Here is a 22964-nt window from a genome sequence, read left to right as displayed (position 1 = left end):
GCAAGGTTCTGTGTGTCTTTGGTACAGACAAACATTGCCTAATATTTGCATTATCCTCCTTGGATTATAAAAATTCCTGCCCCGAAATGACTTCACTGCTTTGTTTTCTCCAATTTGAAAAATTCAGAAGCAGAGGTCATCTGCCTCTATGGTTTATACTGATCATAGCACTCACCCTTCTTGGAACCTAAAATAAACATGCAAGGACATACCCATAAGGTAGGAGAACACTTAGGTAGGGGGAGCGGATATCTTCCCAATGTAGGGGCATCCAGTGTGGAATAAGGAGGAGGAAGAATCTGTAGGAAGGAGCAAGGGTGGCGGTGGGGAAGGTGAGCCCAGGGGGCAACCAGGGACCAAGGATAATGTGTGATGCAACCAAGGGGAGGTTCCCGCGGGGAGACATTCACCCGTCGGAACAGATACAGAACAGGTGGTGAGGGTTTGGACAGAAAGGAGGGCAGGTGGTGGAGGTGCTCTGCATGTTGACCTGGGGGAGGTCACAGGACATGTGCAGGAGGGAGAATCCATCAATTTGTACACTGAAGCTCTGTGCTTCTTACTGTCTGTTAATTATGCCTTGATTTTTAAAAGTCTATCTGTAAGGATACTGCAAAATTCTTAGAGGAAAATATAGACAGGACACACTTTGATATAAATCACAACAAGATCTTTTCCCAACACCCTGCCTAGAATAATGAAATTAAAAACGAAAATAAGCAAAAGGGACCTAATTAAACTTAAATGCTTTTGCACAGCAAAAGCAACCATAAACAAAATGAAAAGACAGCCCTCAGAATGGGAGAAACTATTTGCAAACAAAGCAACGGATGAAATACACCGACAGCTCATACAACTCAATATCAAAAAACAACTCAAAAAATGGTCCAAAGACCCAAACAGACATTTCTACAAAGACATACAGATGGCCAAGAGGTGCATGAAAAGATGCTCAGTATCACTAATTATTAGAGAAATGCAAATAAAAACTACAATGAGGTATCACCTCACACCAGTCAGAATGGCCATCATCAGAAAAAATTTACAAACAATACATGATGGAGAGGGTGTAGAGACAATGGAATCTTCCTACTCTGTTGGTGGGAATGTAAATTGATACAGCCACTATGGAGAACAGTATGGATATATCTTTAAAAAAAACTAAAAACAGAAATAGAAAAACCTAATTCAAAAGGATGCATGAAAACCATAATTCAAAAGCTATGTTCATTGCAGCTATATACTATTTATAATAGCCAGGACATGGAAGCAACCTAAATGTCCATCAACAGAGGAACAGACAAAGAAGATATGGAAAGGAATATACAGAGGAATATTCAGTCAGTCCAGTCACTCAGTCATATCCGACTCTTTGCGACCCCATGAATCGCAGCAAGCCACACCTCCCTGTCCATCACCAACTCCCAGAGTTCACTCAGACTCACATCCATCAAGTCAGTGATGTCATTCAGCCATCTCATCCTCTGTCGTCCCCTTCTCCTCCTGCCCCCAATCCCTCCTAGCATCAGAGCTGCCTTGGAAAAGACAATGAGTCAACTCTTCGCATAAGCTGGCCAAAGTACTGGAGTTGCAGCTTTAGCATCATTCCTTCCAAAGAAATCCCAGGGCTGATCTCCTTCAGAATGCACTGGTTGGATCTCCTTGCAGTCCAAGGGACTCTCAAGAGTCTTCTGCAACACCACAGTTCAAAAGCATCACTTCTTCGGTGCTCAGCCTTCTTCACAGTCCAACTCTCACATCCATACATGACCACAGGAAAAACCTTAGCTTTGACTAGACGGACCTTTGTTTGCAAAGTAATGTCTCTGCTTTTGAATATGCCATCTAGGTTGGCCCTAACTTTCCTTCCAAGGAGTAAGCGTCTTTTAATTTCATGGCTGCAGTCACCATCTGTAGTGATTTTGGAGCCCAGAAAAATAAAGTCTGACACTGTTTCCACTGTTTCCCCATCTATTTCCCATGAAGTGGTGGGACCGGATGCCATGATCTTTGTTTTCTGAATGTTGAGCCTTAAGCCAACTTTTTCATTCTCCTCTTTCACCTTCATCAAGAGGCTCAAGAGTCTTCTCCAACAGCAGAAGACATTAAATAATTGTAAGCTCACACGACTCTTGAGGGACAGCGCCAATCCAACCCCAGATGCTTGGAATTCCAAAACAATGTCTGCCAGACACAGACTTGACACTGGACAATTTTATAACTAAGTGTAACATATATTTAATTCTCCTGCATTTGTGAGAAAGTATTAATGCTGCAGTCCATGGGGTCACAAGGAGTCAGACATGACTTAGCGACAGAACAAAGGAGAACAGGGAACATCTGTGCAGCCATGATAATTTTTCAAGTAAGGTGACACCTTCAGCTTCCCTCGGTTTTGTCTCAACCCATGTTCCCAGCACACAAGGGACTAAACAAAACTGCCAGGATGTGGCTAAGCTTCCCATTCTCTGTGCTGCTGGCGCACAGACTATGAAGAGCAGAGGAGATATGTAACCAAAAATTATAGATGATTTTTCTAAGGCTTTCCAAATGCATGCTAGGGCCAGGAATTCCACCTGGTAATCTTGATCCCAAGTGTCCCTCCATCTCCCAACAGCCGACAGGGAGGCTGAGGGGCAAGAAGGGCCCAGGAACCGCCGAGGTCACAGTCACGGGACACTACTCACAGTTAAGGTTGTTGACTGCACTCCCTCCCCGTTGCCAAGCAGTAAACACACTCTGTCACTCACAGGGTCAGAGACTGTTATGATCCCTGTTTTCACAAAGGAAAGTCGGGGTGTGAGGGCAGAGCAGTCAGCACCCTGTGTCTGGCCCTCGGCTGGGGGAGCTGGTGCAGGGCTCAGGGCAGGCGTCCACATCTGGCTGTCATCACAGAGACTGGCCAAAGCCACAGGCTCACCTGAACCTCCCCTTCTCGCCACGGCTGTGGCCCATAGACCTCACCCTCAGTTCTCCAGTTAGTTTCACTCTTTCCTTCTTCCCAGGACACACGCACCAGACACAGAGCTGCCCGCAGTGCGGACATGGCCAGTGGAGGACACGGGACTGAGTTCAAACCACAGCCCCAAAGGACAGGAAGGGGCCACCAGCAGGGACGTGGGAGACACCCAAGATCAGGGACAGGCTCTCCAGAGGGGGCACTTTGGGGAGGATATTAGAGAAGACCTGAAGGGGGCATAGGGCATTGGGCCTGCAGAGTGGGGAATGTGCATGGCCTCAGGTCCTGGGTACCACAGAGGTCCCCACCTAGAGGCCCCTGTGGGATGCTGTGAAGCTCTGGGTGGGAAGGGATTGAAGCAAGAAGTGAAACTCCTGCTATAGGAACAGCATCTGGAGCTGTTGGGGGCAGGAGAGGCATCCCAGGGAAGTTCTCTGTCCATTCAACTCAATTCTGTCTTAACACTGACGACCCAGGTTTAGCACAGACCTGCAGGTCAAGGATAAAACCTTTCACAAGATTCCCCCACCACCCTTCACATGCAAGCACAAGCCTCGTGGACCATCTGTGCTGCTAATCAACCTGCTCTAAGTTGGGGCGGGGGGAGCGTCCCCATGCCCCTGTAGGTTCCATGATGATAAACAGAACTCACTGAAAGTGCTACACCTACAATTACAGTTGTGTCGGACATAGACAATACAGGTCGGGACAGGTGAATGTTACAAATACAGGGGTCAGGCTCTCGGGGGAGAAGGGGCAGAGCTGTCGAGCCCTGTCCCTCATCCTCATGGAGCCTCCAGGCAGCCCCTCCCAGAAAGCATCCACATGTTCAGCAGGTGTAATCTCCCTGACAATCCAAGTGGGGTCCACAGGGACTCAACACAAACAGCCAAAGGCTCCAACTGCTCAGGAACTTCTAAGGGTTTTTGAGAGACAGCATCAGGAACCAGAAACAAAGACCAGATGTACTTGATAATAACACAAGGAGAAGCAGGAGGGCTGGGTGGGTCTGCTCTTGTTTTGCTTTTTTTTTCATAAGTTTTTTTTAAAATTAATTAATTTTAATTGGAGGTTAATTTACAATATTGTGGTGGTTTTTGCCATACATTGACATGAATCAGCCACAGTGTACATGTGTCGCAACATCCCCATCCCATCCCTCTGGGTTGTCCCCGTGACCCAGCTTTGAATGCCCGATTTCATGCATCGAACTTGGACTGGTCATCTACTTCACATATGGTAATATACATGTTTCAATGCTATTCTCTCAAATCATCCCACCGTCACCTTCTCCCGCAGAGTCCAAAAGACTGTTCTTTACATCTGTGTCTCTTTTACTGTCTTCCATATAGGGTCATTGTTACCATCTGTTAAATTCCATATATATGCATTAATATACTGTATTGGTGTTTTTCTTTCTGACTTACTACACTCTGAATAATAGGCTCCAGTTTCATTCACATCATTAGAACTGACTCAAATGCATTCTTTCAATAGCTGAGTAATATCCCATTGTGTGTATATGTACCACGGCTTTCTTCTCCATTCATCCGCCAATGGACGTTTAGGTTGCTTTCATGTCCTAGCTATTGCAAACAGTGCTTCAACGAACATTGGGGTGCACGGATCTCTTTCAATTCTGGTTTTCTCGGTGTGCATGCCCAGCAGTGGGATTGCTGGGTTGTATGGCAGTTCTATTTCCAGCTTTTTAAGGAATCTCCACACTGTTCTCCATAGTGAACAGTGGCTACACTAGTTTGCATTCCCACCAACAGTGTAAGAGGGTTCCCTTTTTCTCCACACCCTCTCCAGCATTTGTTGTTTGTAGACTTTTTGATGGCAGCCATCCTGACCGACATGAGATGGTACCTCAATGTGGTTTTGATTGCTCTTGTTTTTGAAGTGGTCAGCCAAGAAGGGTGGTGGTGGAAACAGGAGGGGGGAAAAGAAAACAAAACTGCAGGAGCCAGGAATGATTCCAAGGAAAGGCACAAGCAGCATAAACAAGCACTAGGGCTTTTAGGAAAACAAGGGGCTCTCTGGGGTTGCGGGGGAGGCGTGGCCGGAGTTGGGTGGGATCTGGCATGAGCCTGGATGGTAAACTCCAGGAAGAAAAAGTCAGAGGATGGGCGTTTTGTAACTCTGTAGCTTTCGTATCCACTTGGGTTGTAAGGGACAAACATGTTTTATTGTCTGTGAACAGACCAGGGCTGATACTGACACTAAACAGCCTACAACAGGAAGAGAATCATTCCTATTGGAGCGTCCTCTATTTCAATCTTAAAAATAACACTGCTGATCCCCCACCCCCACATCTGCGCTGGGAGGTTGCCTCTAAGCTCTCACTGTTGGCAGCACAAACTTCCTTCCAGCCTTTCAAGGAAGTAAGTCTCCGCTACAACTTATAAGACCACCTGCAGATTTCCTGCAACTTTCTAATGAGATTAAAATTCCCAGAAGAAAGAATTAAAGAGATTTGTGAATTATTTTGTGAATGCAGATCAGATGAGATCAAATCAGTCGCTTAGTCGTGTCCGACTCTTTGCGACCCCGAGAATCGCAGCACGCCAGGCCTCTCTGTCCATCACCAACTCCCAAAGTTCACTCAGACTCACATCCATCGACTCAGTGATGCCATCCAGCCATCTCATCCTCTGTCCTCCCCTTCTCCTCCTGCCCCCAATCCCTCCCAGCATCAGAGTCTTTTCCAATGAGTCAACTCTTTGCATGAGCTGGCCAAAGTACTGGAGTTTCAGCTTTAGCATCATTCCTTCCAAAGAAATCCCAGGGCTGATCTCGTTCAGAATGCACTGGTTGGATCTCCTTGCCATCCAAGGGACTCTCAAGAGTCTTCTCCAACACCACAGTTCAAAAGCATCAATTCTTTGGCGCTCAGCGTTCTTCACAGTCCAACTCTCACATCCATACATGACCATAGGAAAAACCATAGCCTTGACTAGATGAACCTTTGTTGGCAAAGTAATGTCTCTGCTTTTGAATATGCTATCTAGGTTGGACATAATGTTCCTTCCAAGGAGTAAGTGTCTTTTAATTTCATGGCTGCAGTCACCATCTGTAGTGATTTTGGAGCCCAGAAAAATAAAGTCTGACACTGTTTCCACTGAGGTGGCCCTGACCACCGCTAAGGGCACAGAAGAGCGGCTGAAGGCACAAGGGACACAGCCAGGGGCGGGGAGCTGCGGAGCAGCCCAGAGCTCAGGGCTAGGCAGCTACGTCACTGCCCCTCACAGAGGCGGCTACAGCTGGTTAAAAGTGCTGTGTGCAAAGTCCTAAGCCAGAGTTGCCACCCTCTGGCCAGGCCAGCTGCCCCTCTTTGGGCAACTCCTGGCAGGGCATGAGGTCTCAGCCCTGCTCTATCTGTAAGCCACCGAGCACACAGCTCTGAGCTGTCTCAGGGTAACATTTTCCCGAGCTGAAATTTCTGACCCCTGCCATTGGCCTTGAACAACATGGAGGCTTTGAAATCTGAGGGCATGAGTCGCGAGGCTATGGACTACGTGGAAGGCATCCTGCAGCCCAAGCCCACCTGTGACACCTGGGATCAGATCCGGAGCTTCCAAGCCAAGCCTGATGACCTGCTAATTTCTGCTTACCCAAAAGCAGGTAGGCGGGAGGGACAAGGGACAGGGGAGGTGGGAGGAGGGGCAGGGACAGAAGCAAGCAAGACGCAGCACCGAGGATGTTGAGAAACCCACTGGGGTTTCAGCAGAAAACCATTCAGTGGGCAGAGGGATACGGCCAATACAAATCACGGGGGCGGGGCGGGGGGACCACACAAAAAGCATTAAAATGACCTACACATCTTAAGATTTAATACTTCCTGTGAAGTATATGTTGTTTACTTTCCTGTAAGAGAGTAAATCAAACAGTCTGAAACAAAGGGCCCAGACTTGTTGATTTACTTGTTACCAGGTGGGCTGCAGTTTAAATATAATCAGTTTAACAAAGTTACTGTAGAAACAGGACAAACTTGAGCTCAGCCACTGTGTGATGTAATTTGGGTGTGAGCCGGGACGAGGAGTTCTCTGCAGCTATTTGTCTGCATCTACAGTAAGACCAAGAGAGAAGGCAACAGCACCCTACTCCAGCACTCTTGCCTGGAAAATCCCATGGATGGAGGAGCCTGGTGGGCTGCAGTCCCTGGGGTCGCTGCGAGTCAGACAGGACTGAGCAGTTTCACTTTCAGTTTTCACTTTAATGCATTGGAGAAGGAAATGGCAACCCACTCCAGCGTTCTTGCCTGGAGAATCCCAGGGACGGCAGAGCCTAGAGGGCTGCCATCTCTGGGGTCGCACAGAGTCGGACACAACTGAGCAACTTAGCAGCAAGGAAGGTCCTTACAGCAGATCCAGACTGGGCACCCCCAGCTGGTTGGGGGAGCACGCAAGCGGAGAAGGGGGCTTATGTTCTGCAAGGCTGAACTCCTAAGTCCTCCTGCTCAGGGTCCCAGACCTACTCTCTGTATCTCCACCCTCCCGGTGGTATGTTGTAAACCTGCATTCTTATTTCAATATAATCAGTTTAACAAAGTTACTGTAGAAACAGGACAAACTTGAGCTCAGCCACTGCGTCATGTAAATTTGGGGGTGAGCCAGGACGAGGAATTCTCTGCAGCTATTTGTGTGCATCTACAGTTAGACCAAGAGAGAAGGCAATAGCACCCCACTCCAGCACTTTTGCCTGTAAAATCCCATGGACGGAGAAGCCTAGTTGGCTGTCGTCTCTGGAGTCACACAGAGTCGGACACGACTGAGCGACTTAGCAGCAGCAGCAGCAGCAGCACTGTTAGACCAAAACACAGTACTCATATCCCAACTGCACATACATTTGCTCTTTGCAAAGTCAATAACTGTCAATAATTTCTGCTATATGCACTCATGGGCACACACATATACTCCACCCACCCTTTGACTTTATCTGTGTTGATTTGATAAAAGGCTCTGTAGGCAGTTGGGGCCTTAGACTCATGTGTTAACTGGTTTCAAATCAGCCCTCACTTTCTGATATTACTTCTCATGAGTTTGTTCAGAATTAAAATTTTCTAAATGTGAGTTTCTGAAAATAACCACTGGTGGGGAATCACATCTCACTGCCTTATTTCACTCACAATTCTACTCTATCACCATAATTTCAGTACAATGCTTAATCTTTCATCTTTTTCCACCTACCAAAAGTGAGTATTAAAGTTTGATTCATTTAGAGTTTTCATGAGTTAGGGGTTACAATCTAATAACAACAGAAAGAAAAGCACTTACCAGCTAATGCAGTATTTAATCAGTCATGAAAACTGCATATGCTAATAAAGGCTGTATTGATAAAAGGGAACAAGAAACAAGCTCAGATGCTGTAAAGGTTTTCACTGAGATTTTTAGCAAAATAGTAAACACTCTGTGACTGAGCAGAGATATACACATTGTAGAATCACTGACCTCTGACCCCAAGGACCAGGTGACTTTAAACCTCCCCAATGTTAGCCTGTGCCTATAAATTCAGAGTTGTTGTTTAGTCGCTAAGTCATGTCTGACTCTGAAACCCCATGGACTGTAGCCCACCTTTGTCCATGGAATTCTCCAGGCAAGAATACTGGAATGGGGTGCCATTTCCTACTCCAGGGGATCTTCCCAACCCAGGGATTAAACCCACATCTCCTGCTTGGCATGGGGATTCTTTGTCACTGAGCCACCTAGGAAGCCGCCAAAATTCATAGTAAACACACAAAACTAGTACCGATGACTCCAACTTCCTTTGAGTTGATAGCTAAAGAAATATTGGTCCTTTAACCCGTAATGAAGAGTTCTGTAACTCTGTGTCTTTCGTATCCACTTGGCTTCTAAGGGACAAATATGTTTTATTGTCTGTGAACAGACCAGGGCTGATACTGACACTAAAGAGCCTACAACTGGAAGAGAATCATTCCTATTGGAGCCTCCTCTATTTCAGTCTTAAAAAAACACTGCTGATCCCCCACCCCCACATCTGCGCTGGGTGGTTGGGTCTAAGCTCTCACTGTTGGCAGTGCAAAAACTTCCCTCCAGCCTTTCAAGGAAGAGAGTCTCTGCTGCAACTTGTAAGACCAGCTGCAGATTTCCTGCAACTTTGTAATGAGCTTAAAATTCCCAGAAGAAAGAATTAAAGAGATCTGTGAATTATTTTGTGAATGCAGAGGAGGACTGCAACTGAGGTGGCCCTGACCATGGCTAAGGGCAGAAGAGTGGCTGAAGGCACAAGGGACACAGCCGGGGGCGGGGAGCCGCGGCGCAGCCCAGAGAGCAGACCGCTAGGCAGCTAGGTCACTGCCCCTCCCAGAGGCGGCTATAGCTGGTCAGAAGTGCTGTGTGCAAAGTCCTAAGCCAGAGTTGCCACTCCCTGGCCAGCCAGCTGCCTGTCGACACGCAACTCCAGGCAGGGCCTGAGGTCTCAGCCCTGCCCTGTCTGTAAGCCGCCCAGCACTCAGCTCTGAGCTGTCTGAGGGTAACGCTTTCTGGAGCTGAAATTTCTGACCCCTGACATTGGCCTTGAACAACATGGAGGCTTTGGAATTTGAGAGTGTGAGTCGCCTGGCTGTGGACTACGTGGAAGGCATCCTGCAGCCCACGCCCACCTGTGACACCTGGGATCAGATCTGGAGCTTCCAAGCCAGGCCTGATGACCTGCTCATCTCTACCTACCCGAAAGCAGGTAGGCGGGAGGGACAAGGGACAGGGGAGGTGGGAGGAGGGGCAGGGACAGAAGCAAGCAAGACGCAGCACTGAGGATGTTGAGAAACCCACTGGGGTTTCAGCAGAAAACCATTCAGTGGGCAGAGGGATACGGCCAACACAAATCACGGGGGCGGGGCGGGGGGACCACACAAAAAACATTAAAATGACCTACACATCTTAAGATTTAATACTTCCTGTGAAGTGCATGTTGTTTACCTCCCTGCAAGAGAGTAAATCAAACAGTCTGAAACCAAAGGGCCAGACTTGTTGATTTACTTGTTACCAGGGCAGGCCCTTACAGCAGAGCCAGACCGGGCACCCCCAGCTGGTGGGGGCAGCAGGCGAGTGGAGAAGGGGGCTTATGTTCTGCAAGGCTGAACTCATAAATCCCCCTGCTCAGGGTCCTAGACTACTCTCTGCATCTCCACCGTCCTGGTGGTATGTTGTGAACCTGCTTTCTTATTTCAATAATCAGTTTAACAAAGTTACTGTAGAAACAGGACAAACGAGCTCAGCCACTGCGTCACGTAAATTTGAGGGTGAGCCAGGACGAGGAGTTCTCTGCAGCTATTTGTTTGAATCTACAGTTAGACCAAAACACAGTACTCAGCTCATACCCCAACTGCACATACATTTGCTCTTTGCAAAATCAATAACAGTCAATAATTTCTGCTACGTTCACTCATGGGCACACACACACACACTCCACCCACCCTTTGACTTCATCTGTATTGATTTGATAAAAGACTCTGCAGGCAGGTGGGACCTTAGACTCACGTGTCAACTGGTTTCAGATCAGCCCTGGCTTTCTATTACTTCTCATGAGTTTGTTCAGAATTAAAATTTTCTAAATGTGAGTTTCTGAAAGTAACCACTGGTGGGGAATCACATCTCACTGCCTTATTTCACTCACAGTTCTACTCTATCACCATAATTTCAGTACAGTGCTTAATCTTTCATCTTTTCCCACCTACCAAAAGTGAGCATTAAAGTTTGGTTCATTTAGAGTTTTCATGGGTTAGGGGTTACAATCTAATAACAGAAAGAAAAGCACTTACCTACCGGCTAATGCAGTATTGAATCAGTCATGAAAACTGCATATGCTAATAAAGGATATATTGATAAAAGGGAACAAGAAACAAGCTCAGATGATGTAAAGCTTTTCACCTAGGTTTTTCGCAGAATAGTCAACACTCTGTGACTGAGCAGAGATACACACATTGTAGAATCACTGACCTCTGACCCCAAGGACCAGCTGACTTTGAACCTCCAGCTGCACTGGAACCCGCCCCAATGTTACCCTGTGGCTATAAATTCAGAGTTGCTGTTTAGTCGCTAAATCATGTCTGAGTCTTTGAAAACCCATGGACTGTAGCCCACCAGGCTCTTTTGTCCATGGAATTCTCCAGGCAAGAATACCACATCTCCTGCTTGGCAGGCGGATTATTTGTCACTGAGCCACCTAGGAAGCTGCCAAAATTCACAGTAAACACACAAAACTAGTACAAGTGACTCTGAGTTGATAGCCAAAGAAATATTGGTCCTTTAACCCGTAGTGAAGAGTTGGTGCCAGATAATATCAGAGACAACTCGTCTAGGAAATAAAACGCCACTGCTATTCGATCTCCTCCTGACATGGACGTGGTCAGACGTCTGGTTCAATAGGTCTTCGAGGCTGCAGAATAGGTAGCAGCCCCCACGCTAGTCAGGATGGGGCCCATATAAGTGACTGAAACTGCAGACGGAAGCCCTCCTCCAGGGGTAGTGCGGGTGCAGCTTCTGGATCGAGCTCCGTGCTTGACCCAGATGTGTGGAGTGGCTTCCACACACCTTGTACCCGGTGGGGCCACCCTCAGACCTCTGTCTCCTTCCTTTAACTCTCAGAAGGTAAATCAGTCTCAGGGTGTTGAGAATCTCAGTGGCAAAGGAGCCTAGGAAATGCACTTTCTAGCCTTCAGGAAAAACAGGACAGCGTGAACACGGAGACTAAGCCCTAATCACGCGCTCATTTAGCCAACACACAACAAAGCCTCCTGGGTACCAACCTCAGGCTGTGCACTTGGGAAACAGTCTGAAGATCACACAGGGACGACCCCACATCACAGCTGGGAGAGAAAGACTTCCACTCCACCTTTCTAAGGAACAATGCCACCAACTCAGTAGCATGACAACCCTAATGAATGGTTGTGACAGAGAAAAGAAGAACTGTCTATTTATGAATCTTATGTCCACTCCAAACTGGAGTGTTTGCCTAAAAAATCCGTATTGTGATAACACAAGAGGTAAACAAACAAGGATGTTTTCTGAATTCCACTATACAGCAGGCTTCAATGTTCACACAGCTACTCTAACGAGTATTTGCTCACATCCTAACAAATGTGGGAGATAATGTCTGTGCCTCCTGTTCTTACCCACGGAACAAGGAACAACATGGACGCAAGAGATTGTGGACTTGATACAAAACGGGGGTGATGTCAACCAAAGCCAGAGGGCACCCACGCATGAGCGATTTCCCTTCATCGAGTGGATAATCCCTTCCCTAGGATCTGGTGAGTACATCACGGCTGCACCTGACCCCAGGTCTAGACGCACCCAGAATTTTTACTAGCCATCGGCCCTCTCAGGCTTCCGAGGTGGTGCTGTGGTAAAGAATCCAGCTGCAAATGCAGGAGATGTGCGTTCCATCCTTGGGTTGGGAAGATCCCCTAGAGAAGGAAATGGCAACCCATTGCAGTATTCTTGTCTGGAGAACTCCATAGACAGAAGAGCCTGGTGGACATGACTGAGTGACTAAGCACAGCAGCCCGTTCAGAATCCCAGGTGTTCAAACCACCATCAATGGGCTTCAAGACTCTTTTTCACTGTCTGGCCATGGCTATATTTCAGACATTTTCTAATTGAGTTTCCGTTCATACAAAAGTAAGGTAAAGGACTTACCGGTGGTCCAGTGGCTAAGATTCCAAGCTCTCAATGCAAGGGACCTGGGTTCAATGCCTGCTCAGGGAAACTAGAATGCACATGCCACAGTTAAGATCTGGTGCAGCCAAATAAATATAAATAAATATTAAAATAAATATAAATATTTTTAAAGTTTTAAAATAAAAGTAAGTTTTGATTCTCCAATTAGAAATTAAACTCATTCCACAAAGACGAGCCTAGGAAAGATAATTTTATGGTGGAAGGGTTGGAATTTTTCAGGTTCTTATTTACTTGCTTCATTGTATGGTTAAAAGGTGTTCTAGAGACTTTGTTGGTGGCCAGTGGTTAAGATGATGCTCTCACTGCAGGAAGCATGACTTCAATCCTGGCTGGGGAACTAGAATGCCACAAACTATGTGGCAAAAACAAAAACGGCTCTAGCCAAAACCCCCATTCTCTCATATGAAAGCCACAGAGAGTTACAGGTGGTCTGGAGTGTTCCTAATAGAGTAAAAATGGGGCAGCAAGTTTCTGAAACAAATGGAAAAAAATAATGGAAAGTTGTTCAAAACTAATTTCACAGGCTTGAAACAAGCGAATGCAATGGCCTCACCCCGGATGTTGAAGACACATCTCCCCTTCCACTTGCTGCCACCATCTTTCCTGGAGGAAAACTGTAAGGTAGGGAGCCAAAGGAATGCAGATTTGGCCCCTTAGAAGGCTCTCAGACTGGTCTTCAATTTTCTCTTAAAACATGTCACTTGTTAAAAACAGAAACAAAAACAAAAAGTCCACTGGTCACACATCATCAACACGCAGATTGACATGAATCCTTTCCACCTCCCACTAAAGCCACAGCACAGAAACACAGCCTCAGGAATACCCACCTGTGTGGAATATGCCCACCCTCACATCATTGTCTGCTGTTCTAATCCTGGTTTTGCTTCTCCCCTTCCCCTCTCCACTTCTAGATGATCTACGTAGCCAGGAATCCCAAGGACAACATGGTGTCTTATTACCACTTCCACAGGATGAATAGAAACCTTCCTGCTCCAGGCACCTGGGAAGAATACTTTGAGAGTTTTCTGGCTGGGAAAGGTGAGCCCTTCGTTTCCATCCTGTCTCAAAATCCTCAAGCATTCTACAAAAAAGGTGTCAGTTTCTGAGAACAGCAGGGGCTCTGCTAGCTTTCAGTTCAGTTCGGTTGTTCACTTGTATCCGACTCTTTGCAACCCCATGGACCACAGCATGCCAGGCCTCCCTGTCCTTCACCTACTCCCAGAGTTTACTCAGACTCATGCCCATTGAGTCAGTGATGCCATCCAACCATCTCATCCTCTGTCATCCCCTTCTCCTCCTGCCTTCAGTCTTTCCCAGCATCAGGGTCTTTTCCAATGAGTCAGCTCTTCGCATCAGTATTGGCCAAAGTATTGGAGTTTCAGCTTCAACATCCGTCCTTCCAATGAATATTCAGGACTGATTTCCTTTAGCTGGCTTCACCATGAAGGAATCACAAGGGGTACCTCCTCCCTCCCTTCAGGATCCTCCTCCTGGGGCGGCGGTGGGGATAGGGGGTGTACTTGTCACTGGGTTTCTGTGACTCAGGGCCCTGTTCTGATCTCATCCTGCAGTATGCTGGGGCTCCTGGTACGACCACGTGAAGGGCTGGTGGCAGGCCAAGGACCAGCACCGCATCCTCTATCTCTTCTACGAGGACATGAAGGAGGTGAGGACCAGGCCACCTAACAAGTCCCCATTTGACCATAAATGCTTCAGTTGCAATGTGTGCACCCCATCGGGGACCCTCAGATTGCAGTCGGGCACAGGAGATGCTGTGTTTTGCTGGCTGCCCCGTCCACCCATCACAGCGCACCTGGCACATCATGAATTTCCATATCACAGTCTCACCCGAGCTTCCTAGAACTCTGGGCTGTGGGATACCTTTTCCTTACAGGCAGAGGATGGCAAACACGAGCGATGCTTTTTCTTCCCCCTTGTGGTGCGTATTTTAAAATTCCCATTAGAAGGAAAAAAGTCTCTAGTACATTTTGGTTTCTTTCCTTAGTGCTAGAGGAATCACAGAGTTTCAAGAAACAGTTTAAGAAATTTGGTGCAGTGGGAAACACTATGGATTCTCGAACCCAAGTTCTGGCTTACTGCTTGCTGGCAATTCTTCTTTGTGAAGATGTTTGACATCTAGGAATTTTGATGTTAGAAGTCACTAGAGAGGAGATAGTAATATACACCCCAAGAGATGCTATCAGGACTGACGGAGGTGGTGTCATGAGAGCTGATGGTAAATGGTCATCTACCCAGCACTTTTGTGACTCCACTGGGTCTGTACAGAATGACAATCTCTGTCCTTGGATTTGTAACTGAGAGCCTGATTTTTGAAAGGTACATCAGAGGCAGAAGCAGGCAACCGGCCACTGTTGCCAGGTCCCCGAAGCCACTGTGACGTCTGCTTTCAGCGTCAGTTCAGTGCCTCCCCTGGGGGCATTTATCAGATGGGCTGGAGCAGGACATTTGGGCCTGACCTTGGACATACTGCTCCATGGAGCCTGTCCCACGCACTCCAGGTCACTGTGTTTCGAGCATCTTACCAACATGACCCAGTTGACATGTTAGAGCAAGAACAGTGTAAAGACTCTAGTTAATACAGAGAACTGGAGAAGGAAATGGCAACCCACTCCAGTGTTCTGGCCTGAAGAATCCCAGGAATGGGAGTGCCTGGTGGGCTGCAGTCCATGGGGTCGCGAAGAGTCGGACACGGAAGCAACTTAGCAGCAGCAGCAATACAGAGAACAGTGTGAGTCACCACCCCTAAATGAGTCATTTCTGAAAAGCTGAACATTTGTGAGATACGATTTTTAAAAATTTTAACTCGTGGCATGTTACTGATTACTATTATTAACTCATTTCAATATTCTTTTAAGACTATTATTCATTGATATACATTATCTTATACCAAGTCTTTTCTTTTGACTCTGCTTGTAGAACCCAAAGCATGAAATTCAGAAGCTGGCAGAATTTATTGGAAAGAGCTTAGATGATAAAGTTCTGGATAAAATTGTTGACCACACTTCATTTAGCGTCATGAAGCAGAACCCGATGGCAAACTACACGTCGATTCCGAATGAATACATGAACCAGTTGATTTCTCCATTCATGAGAAAAGGTTTTCAATGTTTCCTTTTGGCCATCATCCTAAAGGAACTGTCCAATATTTCATAGTCTCTGGGGAATTTCTTTTCTATAGAAAAGAAAAATAAAATTGATAATGAAGGATTCTGGGAAAAGAACAATTTAAGAAACCACAGATGAAATTAACATTCAGCCCCAAGTGGAAAGTGAGGTTTGGTGTCTAGGTCTAACCGCCTATCCCCCTGTTCCCTCTGGAGTTCTGGCTGATAAGGTGAAAAGATACAGAATCGAGTCAGATGGAGCAAAGGATCCACTTTATAGAGAGTTCCAGGCTGTCAGAAAGGTCCATTCATTCAAAACTACTTTTCAAGTGGCTACTATGTGCCGGGCTCTGTTCTGGGTAATGTTCAGAGCAGTGAACAAAACACAGGAAAGCTTAGCCCTCGTGGAAACTATATTCTAGCCGTACACAAGAAAGCAAATGAAAAAACATGCAGGATAATAGATGACCGTATGGAGAAAAACCAGCCTGGGAAAGGTAACAGGGATTGCAACTGGAGAATTGGGGGGAATCTTCTTTTCTCAAAACGGCAGTGCAGTCCCTCCACTAGCAGGCCCTGCTTGCTCTGCGGGCAACATTATGTTGGCACAGACCTTGCTTCGATGCGCAGGAAGGGCACACAGGAGTGGCCCTCAGTCCTGCTGCTCACACAACCTTGCCATATCCCGACCCACAAACCAGACAAGTGATGCTTCCTCCCTCCTGGAGGAGGCCCTGCTGGGCCAGCCAGAGGAATGTCTCCGGGGCAGGGGGTAGAACTCCTCATACAAGAGCAGGAGAACAGAGAACCACCCCTCCCAGGTCCCCCTCCCCTACACCCCCCCGACCCCACTCCCACCACAGTACTGACTCCCTACCACGACTGTTCCAGGGGTCATCGGGGATTGGAAGAATCACTTCACCGTGGCCCAGAACGAGAGATTTGATGATGATTACAGGAAGAACATGGCTGACACCACTCTAACTCTCCACTTTCGATTCTCGTAAGGAAGAAAAAGCACCAGATTTAACTGGTATAAAGTTGATTACCCTGACCCCATGATATTGAATTCAGGTGGAGGGACCAGTGCTTCTTGTGTCTGCTTTTGTTCACCCTAAAAAAAGATGGAGCTAACAGAGGCTGGGGCCAGGTGGAAGGCGGAGACCTACAACCCTGGCATCCTTGCTAATGATCATGATGCATCAGTTTTCTACAGACCATATGCGTGTGAACACATTAAATATGCTCTGGTCATCACATAAGAATATACTCAAGTTTTCAGATTCAGTGTTGGTTTAAGCAAATTTATAAAAACAGCACTAAAATGTGTCAGTAGTTACTATTTCTTGCAGGTGACTGTTTTCCCCTGAAACGTTCTCATTCACTCCAGGCTTCTTCCTTCAGTGCCTCCACCCCCGTCCCTCACCTCTGCCTCTGCATTTCCCTGGACTCCCCTCCCACTCCCTGCCAACCCCTCCCAGACTTGCACCTTGACCCACCTCCCTCTAGCCCCTCCTCAACTGTGTTCTAATCCATCAGCAACACCTGTCAGTGTGTGTTTCCAGGATGCCTTACCTCTGCAGACACCCTTCTGGTTCAGAAGCCTCTCCCTTGCCTATAAGCTACATATCTTGTTTCTCTGTTCATCATACATCTGCTAACCTTCTTTTCCCACAACAAGACTCATTACATTTCTCTTTAGCTCAGAATCTTTCGATGATTCTGAATGTTTGCTGCCTACAAGGTACATCCCAAGCATTTTTAGCCATCGATGCAAAGGCAGCTACATGGGTGACTTACCTTATGACATGGGTGACTTACCTTCCAAACCGCCTGCCAGGTGGATTTCATGCTGCCAACCCCCCTCCTAACTCCAGCAGAGAGCCACCTCGCTGGGTCCAAGCGCGTCTTGCAGGCTCCTCCCCACCCCAACTGGTTTACTGTCATCCCACCTTCTCCAGACGTTTCCTTTCCTTTCTCCCCACCAGTTTAAAACATAAATACCAAGTTCACTAACCAGCACGGGCCTTCCATCTTCCTGCTGATACTGCAACCTGAAGGACCATCTACTCTTTGAAAGTCTTTCACACATAACATAATTCTTATGTGGTTAAGATTAAAGTGTATCATTAAATCTCTTATACTTCTGTATTGTCTCTTTTGTGCTTATTTAGATTTTCATTTGCTCATTTTTTCTCCAAGACAAGGACGTTGCTAAATACTTCAATGCATACCAAACGGCAAGAACTGGGAACTAAGTACCTAAAATACTCTATCAGTCAAGGAAATCTAAAAAGCCAACTTCTTATATTCTAAGTAGTCCTATGCTGCATTATCCTCCTTGGATTATAAAAATTCCTGCCCCGAGAGGACTTCACTGCTTTGTTTTCTCCAACTTCAAAAATTCAGAAGCAGGGGTCATTTGCTCTGTGGTTTATACTGTTGTAGAGCTCACCCTTCTTGGAACCTAAAATAAACATGCAAGGACATACCCATAAGGTAGGAGAACACTTAGGTAGGGGGAGCGCATATCTTTGCCATGTAGGGGCATCCAGTGTGGAATAAGGAGGAGGAAGAATCTGTAGGAAGGAGCAAGAGGTGGCGGTGGGGAAGGTGAGCCCAGGGGGCAACCAGGGACCAAGGATAATGTGTGATGCAACCAAGGGGAGGTTCCCGCGGGGAGACACTCACCCGTGGGAACAGATACAGAACAGGTGGTGAGGGTTTGGACAGAAAGGAGGGCAGGTGGTGGAGGTGCTCTGCATGTTGACCTGGGGGAGGTCACAGGACATGTGCAGGAGGGAGAATCCATCAATTTGTACACTGAAGCTCTGTGCTGCTTACTGTCTGTTAATTATGCCTTGATTTTTAAAAGTCTATCTGTAAGGATACCGCAAAACTCTTAGAGGAAAATATAGACAGGACACACTTTGATATAAATCACAACAAGATCTTTTCCCAACACCCTGCCTAGAATAATGAAACTAAAAACCAAAATAAGCAAATGGGACCTAATTAAACTTAAATGCTTTTGCACAGCAAAAGCAACCATAAACAAAACGAAAAGACAGCCCTCAGAATGGGAGAAACTATTTGCAAACAAAGCAACTGACGAAATACACCAACAGCTCATACACCTCAATATCAAAAAAAAACAACTCAAAAAATGGTCCAAAGCCCCAAACAGACATTTCTACAAAATCATACAGATGGCCAAGAGGCGCATGAAAAGATGCTCAGTATCACTAATTATTAGAGAAATGCAAATAAAATCTATAATGAGGTATCACCTCACACCAGTCAGAATGGCCATCATCAGAAAAAATTTACAAACAATACATGACGGAGAGGGTGTAGAGAAAATGGAATCTTCCTACACTGTTCGTGGGAATGTAAATTGACACAGCCACTATGGAGAACAGTATGGATATATCTTTAAAAAAACTAAAAATAGAAATAGAAAACCCTAATTCAAAAGGATGCATGAAACCATAATTCAAAAGCTATGTTCATTGCAGCACTATTTATAATAGCCAGGACATGGAAGGAAACTAAATGTCCATCAACAGAGGAATAGACAAAGAAGATGTGGAAAGGAATATACAGAGGAATATTCAGTCAGTCCAGTCACTCAGTCGTGTCCGACTCTTTGCCACCCCATGAATCGCAGCACGCCAGGCCTCCCTGTCCATCACCAACTCCCGAAGTTCACTGAGACTCACGTCCATCAAGTCAGTGATGCCATTCAGCCATCTCATCCTCTGTCATCCCCTTCTCCTCCTGCCCCCAATCCCTCCTAGCATCAGAGTCTTTTCCAATGAGTCAAATCTTCGCATGAGCTGGCCAAAGTACTGGAGTTTCAGCTTTAGCATCATTCCTTCGAAAGAAATCCCAGGGCTGATCTCCTTCAGAATGCACTGGTTGGATCTCCTTGCAGTCCAAGGGACTCTCAAGAGTCTTCTCCAACACCACAGTTCAAAAGCATCAATTCTTCGGCGCTCAGCCTTCTTCACAGTCCAACTCTCACATCCATACATGACCACAGGAAAAACCATAGCCTTGACTAGACGGACCTTTGTTTGCAAAGTAATGTCTCTGCTTTTGAATATGCCATCTAGGTTGGCCATAACTTTCCTTCCAAGGAGTAAGCGTCTTTTAATTTCATGGCTGCAGTCACCATCTGCAGTGATTTTGGAGCCCCCCAAAATAGAGTCTGACACTGTTTCCACTGCTTCCCCATCTATTTCCCATGAAGTGATGGGACCAGATGCCATGATCTTTGTTTTCTGAATGCTTAGCCTTCAGCCGACTTTTTCACTCTCCTCTTTCACTTTCATCAAGAGGCTCAAGAGTCTTCTCCAACAGCAGAAGACATTAAATAATTGTAAGCTCACACGACTCCTGAGGGACAGGGCCAATCCAACCCCAGATGCTTGGAATTCCAAAACAATGTTTGCCAGACACAGACTTGACACCGGACAATTTTATAACTAAGTGCAACATTTATTTAATTCTCCTGCATTTGTGAGAAAGTATTAATGCTGCAGTCCATGGGGTCACAAGGAGTCAGACATGACTTAGTGTTAGAACAAAGGAGAACAGGGAACATCTGTGCAGCCATGATAATTTTTCAAGTAAGGTGACGCCTTCAGCTTCCCTTGGTTTTGTCTCAGCCCATGTCCCCAGCACACAAGGGACTAAACAAAACTGCCAGGATGTGGCTAAGCTTCCCGTTCTCTGTGCTGCTGGCGCACAGACTATGAAGAGCAGAGGAGATATGTAACCAAAAATTATAGATGATTTTTCTAAGGCTTTCCAAATGCATGCTAGGGCCAGGAATTCCACCTGGTAATCTTGATCCCAAGTGTCCCTCCATCTCCCAACAGCCGACAGGGAGGCTGAGGGGCAAGAAGGGCCCAGGAACCGCCGAGGTCACAGTCACGGGACACTACTCACAGTTAAGGTTGTTGACTGCACTCCCTCCCCGTTGCCAAGCAGTAAACACACTCTGTCACTCACAGGGTCGGGGGCTGTTATGATCCCTGTTTTCACAAAGGAAAGTCAGGGTGTGAGGGCAGAGCAGTCAGCACCCTGTGTCCGGCCCTCGGCTGGGGGAGCTGGTGCAGGGCTCAGGGCAGGCGTCCACATCTGGCTGTCATCACAGAGACTGGCCAAAGCCACAGGCTCACCTGAACCTCCCCCTCTCGCCACGGCTGTGGCCCATAGACCTCACCCTCAGTTCTCCAGTTAGTTTCACTCTTTCCTTCTTCCCAGGACACACGCACCAGACACAGAGCTGCCCGCAGTGCGGACATGGCCAGTGGAGGACACGGGACTGAGTTCAAACCACAGCCCCAAAGGACAGGAAGGGGCCACCAGCAGGGACGTGGGAAACACCCAAGATCAGGGACAGGCTCTCCAGAGGGGGCACTTTGGGGAGGATATTAGAGAAGACCTGAAGGGGGCACAGGGCATTGGGCCTGCAGAGTGGGGAATGTGCATGGCCTGAGGTCCTGGGTACCACAGAGGTCCCCACCTAGAGGCCCCTGTGGGATGCTGTGAAGCTCTGGGTGGGAAGGGATTGAAGCAAGAAGTGAAACTCCTGCTATAGGAACAGCATCTGGAGCTGTTGGGGGCAGGAGAGGCATCCCAGGGAAGTTCTCTGTCCATTCAACTCAATTCTGTCTTAACACTGACGACCCAGGTTTAGCACAGACCTGCAGGTCAAGGATAAAACCTTTCACAAGATTCCCCCACCACCCTTCACATGCAAGCACAAGCCTCGTGGACCATCTGTGCTGCTAATCAACCTGCTCTAAGTTGGGGCGGGGGGAGCGTCCCCATGCCCCTGTAGGTTCCATGATGATAAACAGAACTCACTGAAAGTGCTACACCTACAATTACAGTTGTGTCAGACATAGACAATACAGATCGGGACAGGTGAATATTACAGGTGCAGGGGTCAGGCTCTCGGGGGAGAAGGGGCAGAGCTGTCGTGCCCTGTCCCTCATCCTCAAGGAGCCTCCAGGCAGCCCCTCCCAGAAAGCATCCACATGTTCAGCAGGTGTGATCTCCCTGACAACCCAGGTGGGGTCCACAGGGACTCAACACAAACAGCCAAAGGCTCCAACTGCTCAGGAACTTCCAAGGGTTTTTGAGACACAGCATCAGGAACCAGAAACAAAGACCAGATGTACTTGATAATACCGCAAGGAGAAGCAGGAGGACTGAGTGGGTCTGCTCTTGTTTTGCTTTTTTTTTTCATGAGTTTTTAAAAAGTTAATTAATTAATTTTAATTGGAGGTTAATTTACAATATTATGGTGGTTTTTGCCATACATTGACATGAATCAGCCACAGTGTACATGTGTCGCAACATCCCCATCCCATCCCTCTGGGTTGTCCCCATGACCCGGCTTTGAATGCCTGGTTTCATGCATCGAACTTGGACTAGCCATCTACTTCACATATGGTAATATACATGTTTCAATGCTATTCTCTCAAATCATCCCACCGTCACCTTCTCCCGCAGAGTCCAAAAGACTGTTTTTTACATCTGTGCCTCTTTTACTGTCTTCCATATAGGGTCATCGTTACCATCTGTTTAAATTCCATATATATGCATTAATATATCGTATTGGTGTTTTTCTTCCTGACTTACTTCACTGTGTATAATAGGCTCCAGTTTCATTCACATCCTTAGAACTGACTCAAATGCATTCTTTTAATAGCTGAGTAATAGTCCATTGTGTGTGTATGTACCAGGGCTTTCTTCTCCATTCATCCGCCAATGGACATTTAGGTTGCTTTCATGTCCTAGCTATTGCAAACAGTGCTTCAACGAACATTGGGGTGCACGGATCTCTTTCAATTCTGGTTTTCTCGGTGTGCATGCCCAGCAGTGGGATTGCTGGGTGGTATGGCAGTTCTATTTCCAGCTTTTTAAGGAATCTCCACACTGTTCTCCATAGTGAACAGTGGCTACACTAGTTTGCATTCCCACCAACAATGTAAGAGGGTTCCCTTTTTCTCCACACCCTCTCCAGCATTTGTTGTTTGTAGACTTTTTGATGGCAGCCATCCTGACCGACATGAGATGGTACCTCACTGTGGTTTTGATTGCTCTTGTTTTTGAAGCGGTCAGCCAAGAAGGGTTGTGGAAACAAGAAGGGGGAAAAGA

At 46.8% G+C, this 22964-nt stretch overlaps 1 protein-coding gene across 2 annotated transcripts; it reads left to right on the top strand.

Moving 5' to 3' along the window:
- The first annotated feature begins 6275 nt into the window (after nucleotides 1-6275).
- Nucleotides 6276-17934, top strand: LOC113901252 (sulfotransferase 1C4-like). Of its 2 annotated transcripts, XM_027555431.1 has the most exons (8): nucleotides 6279-6583; nucleotides 8846-9658; nucleotides 12105-12230; nucleotides 13184-13281; nucleotides 13572-13698; nucleotides 14232-14326; nucleotides 15598-15778; nucleotides 16677-17934. In XM_027555431.1, exons 2-8 carry the CDS (start codon nucleotides 9505-9507, stop codon nucleotides 16790-16792), a joined length of 897 nt encoding a protein of 298 aa, XP_027411232.1. In that variant the 5' UTR covers nucleotides 6279-6583; nucleotides 8846-9504; the 3' UTR covers nucleotides 16793-17934. The 2 variants fall into 2 exon arrangements, with proteins under 2 accessions (XP_027411233.1, XP_027411232.1); XM_027555432.1 differs by lacking the exon at nucleotides 12105-12230 and having other exon boundaries at nucleotides 6276-6583.
- The last annotated feature ends 5030 nt before the right edge of the window (nucleotides 17935-22964 follow it).

The sequence above is a fragment of the Bos indicus x Bos taurus genome, chromosome 11, assembly GCF_003369695.1.
Source record: "Bos indicus x Bos taurus breed Angus x Brahman F1 hybrid chromosome 11, Bos_hybrid_MaternalHap_v2.0, whole genome shotgun sequence".
Classification (NCBI taxonomy): Eukaryota; Metazoa; Chordata; class Mammalia; order Artiodactyla; family Bovidae; genus Bos; species Bos indicus x Bos taurus.
The sequence above is the reverse complement of the archived record's forward strand: the minus strand, read 5'-3'. Positions and strand labels throughout refer to the sequence as shown.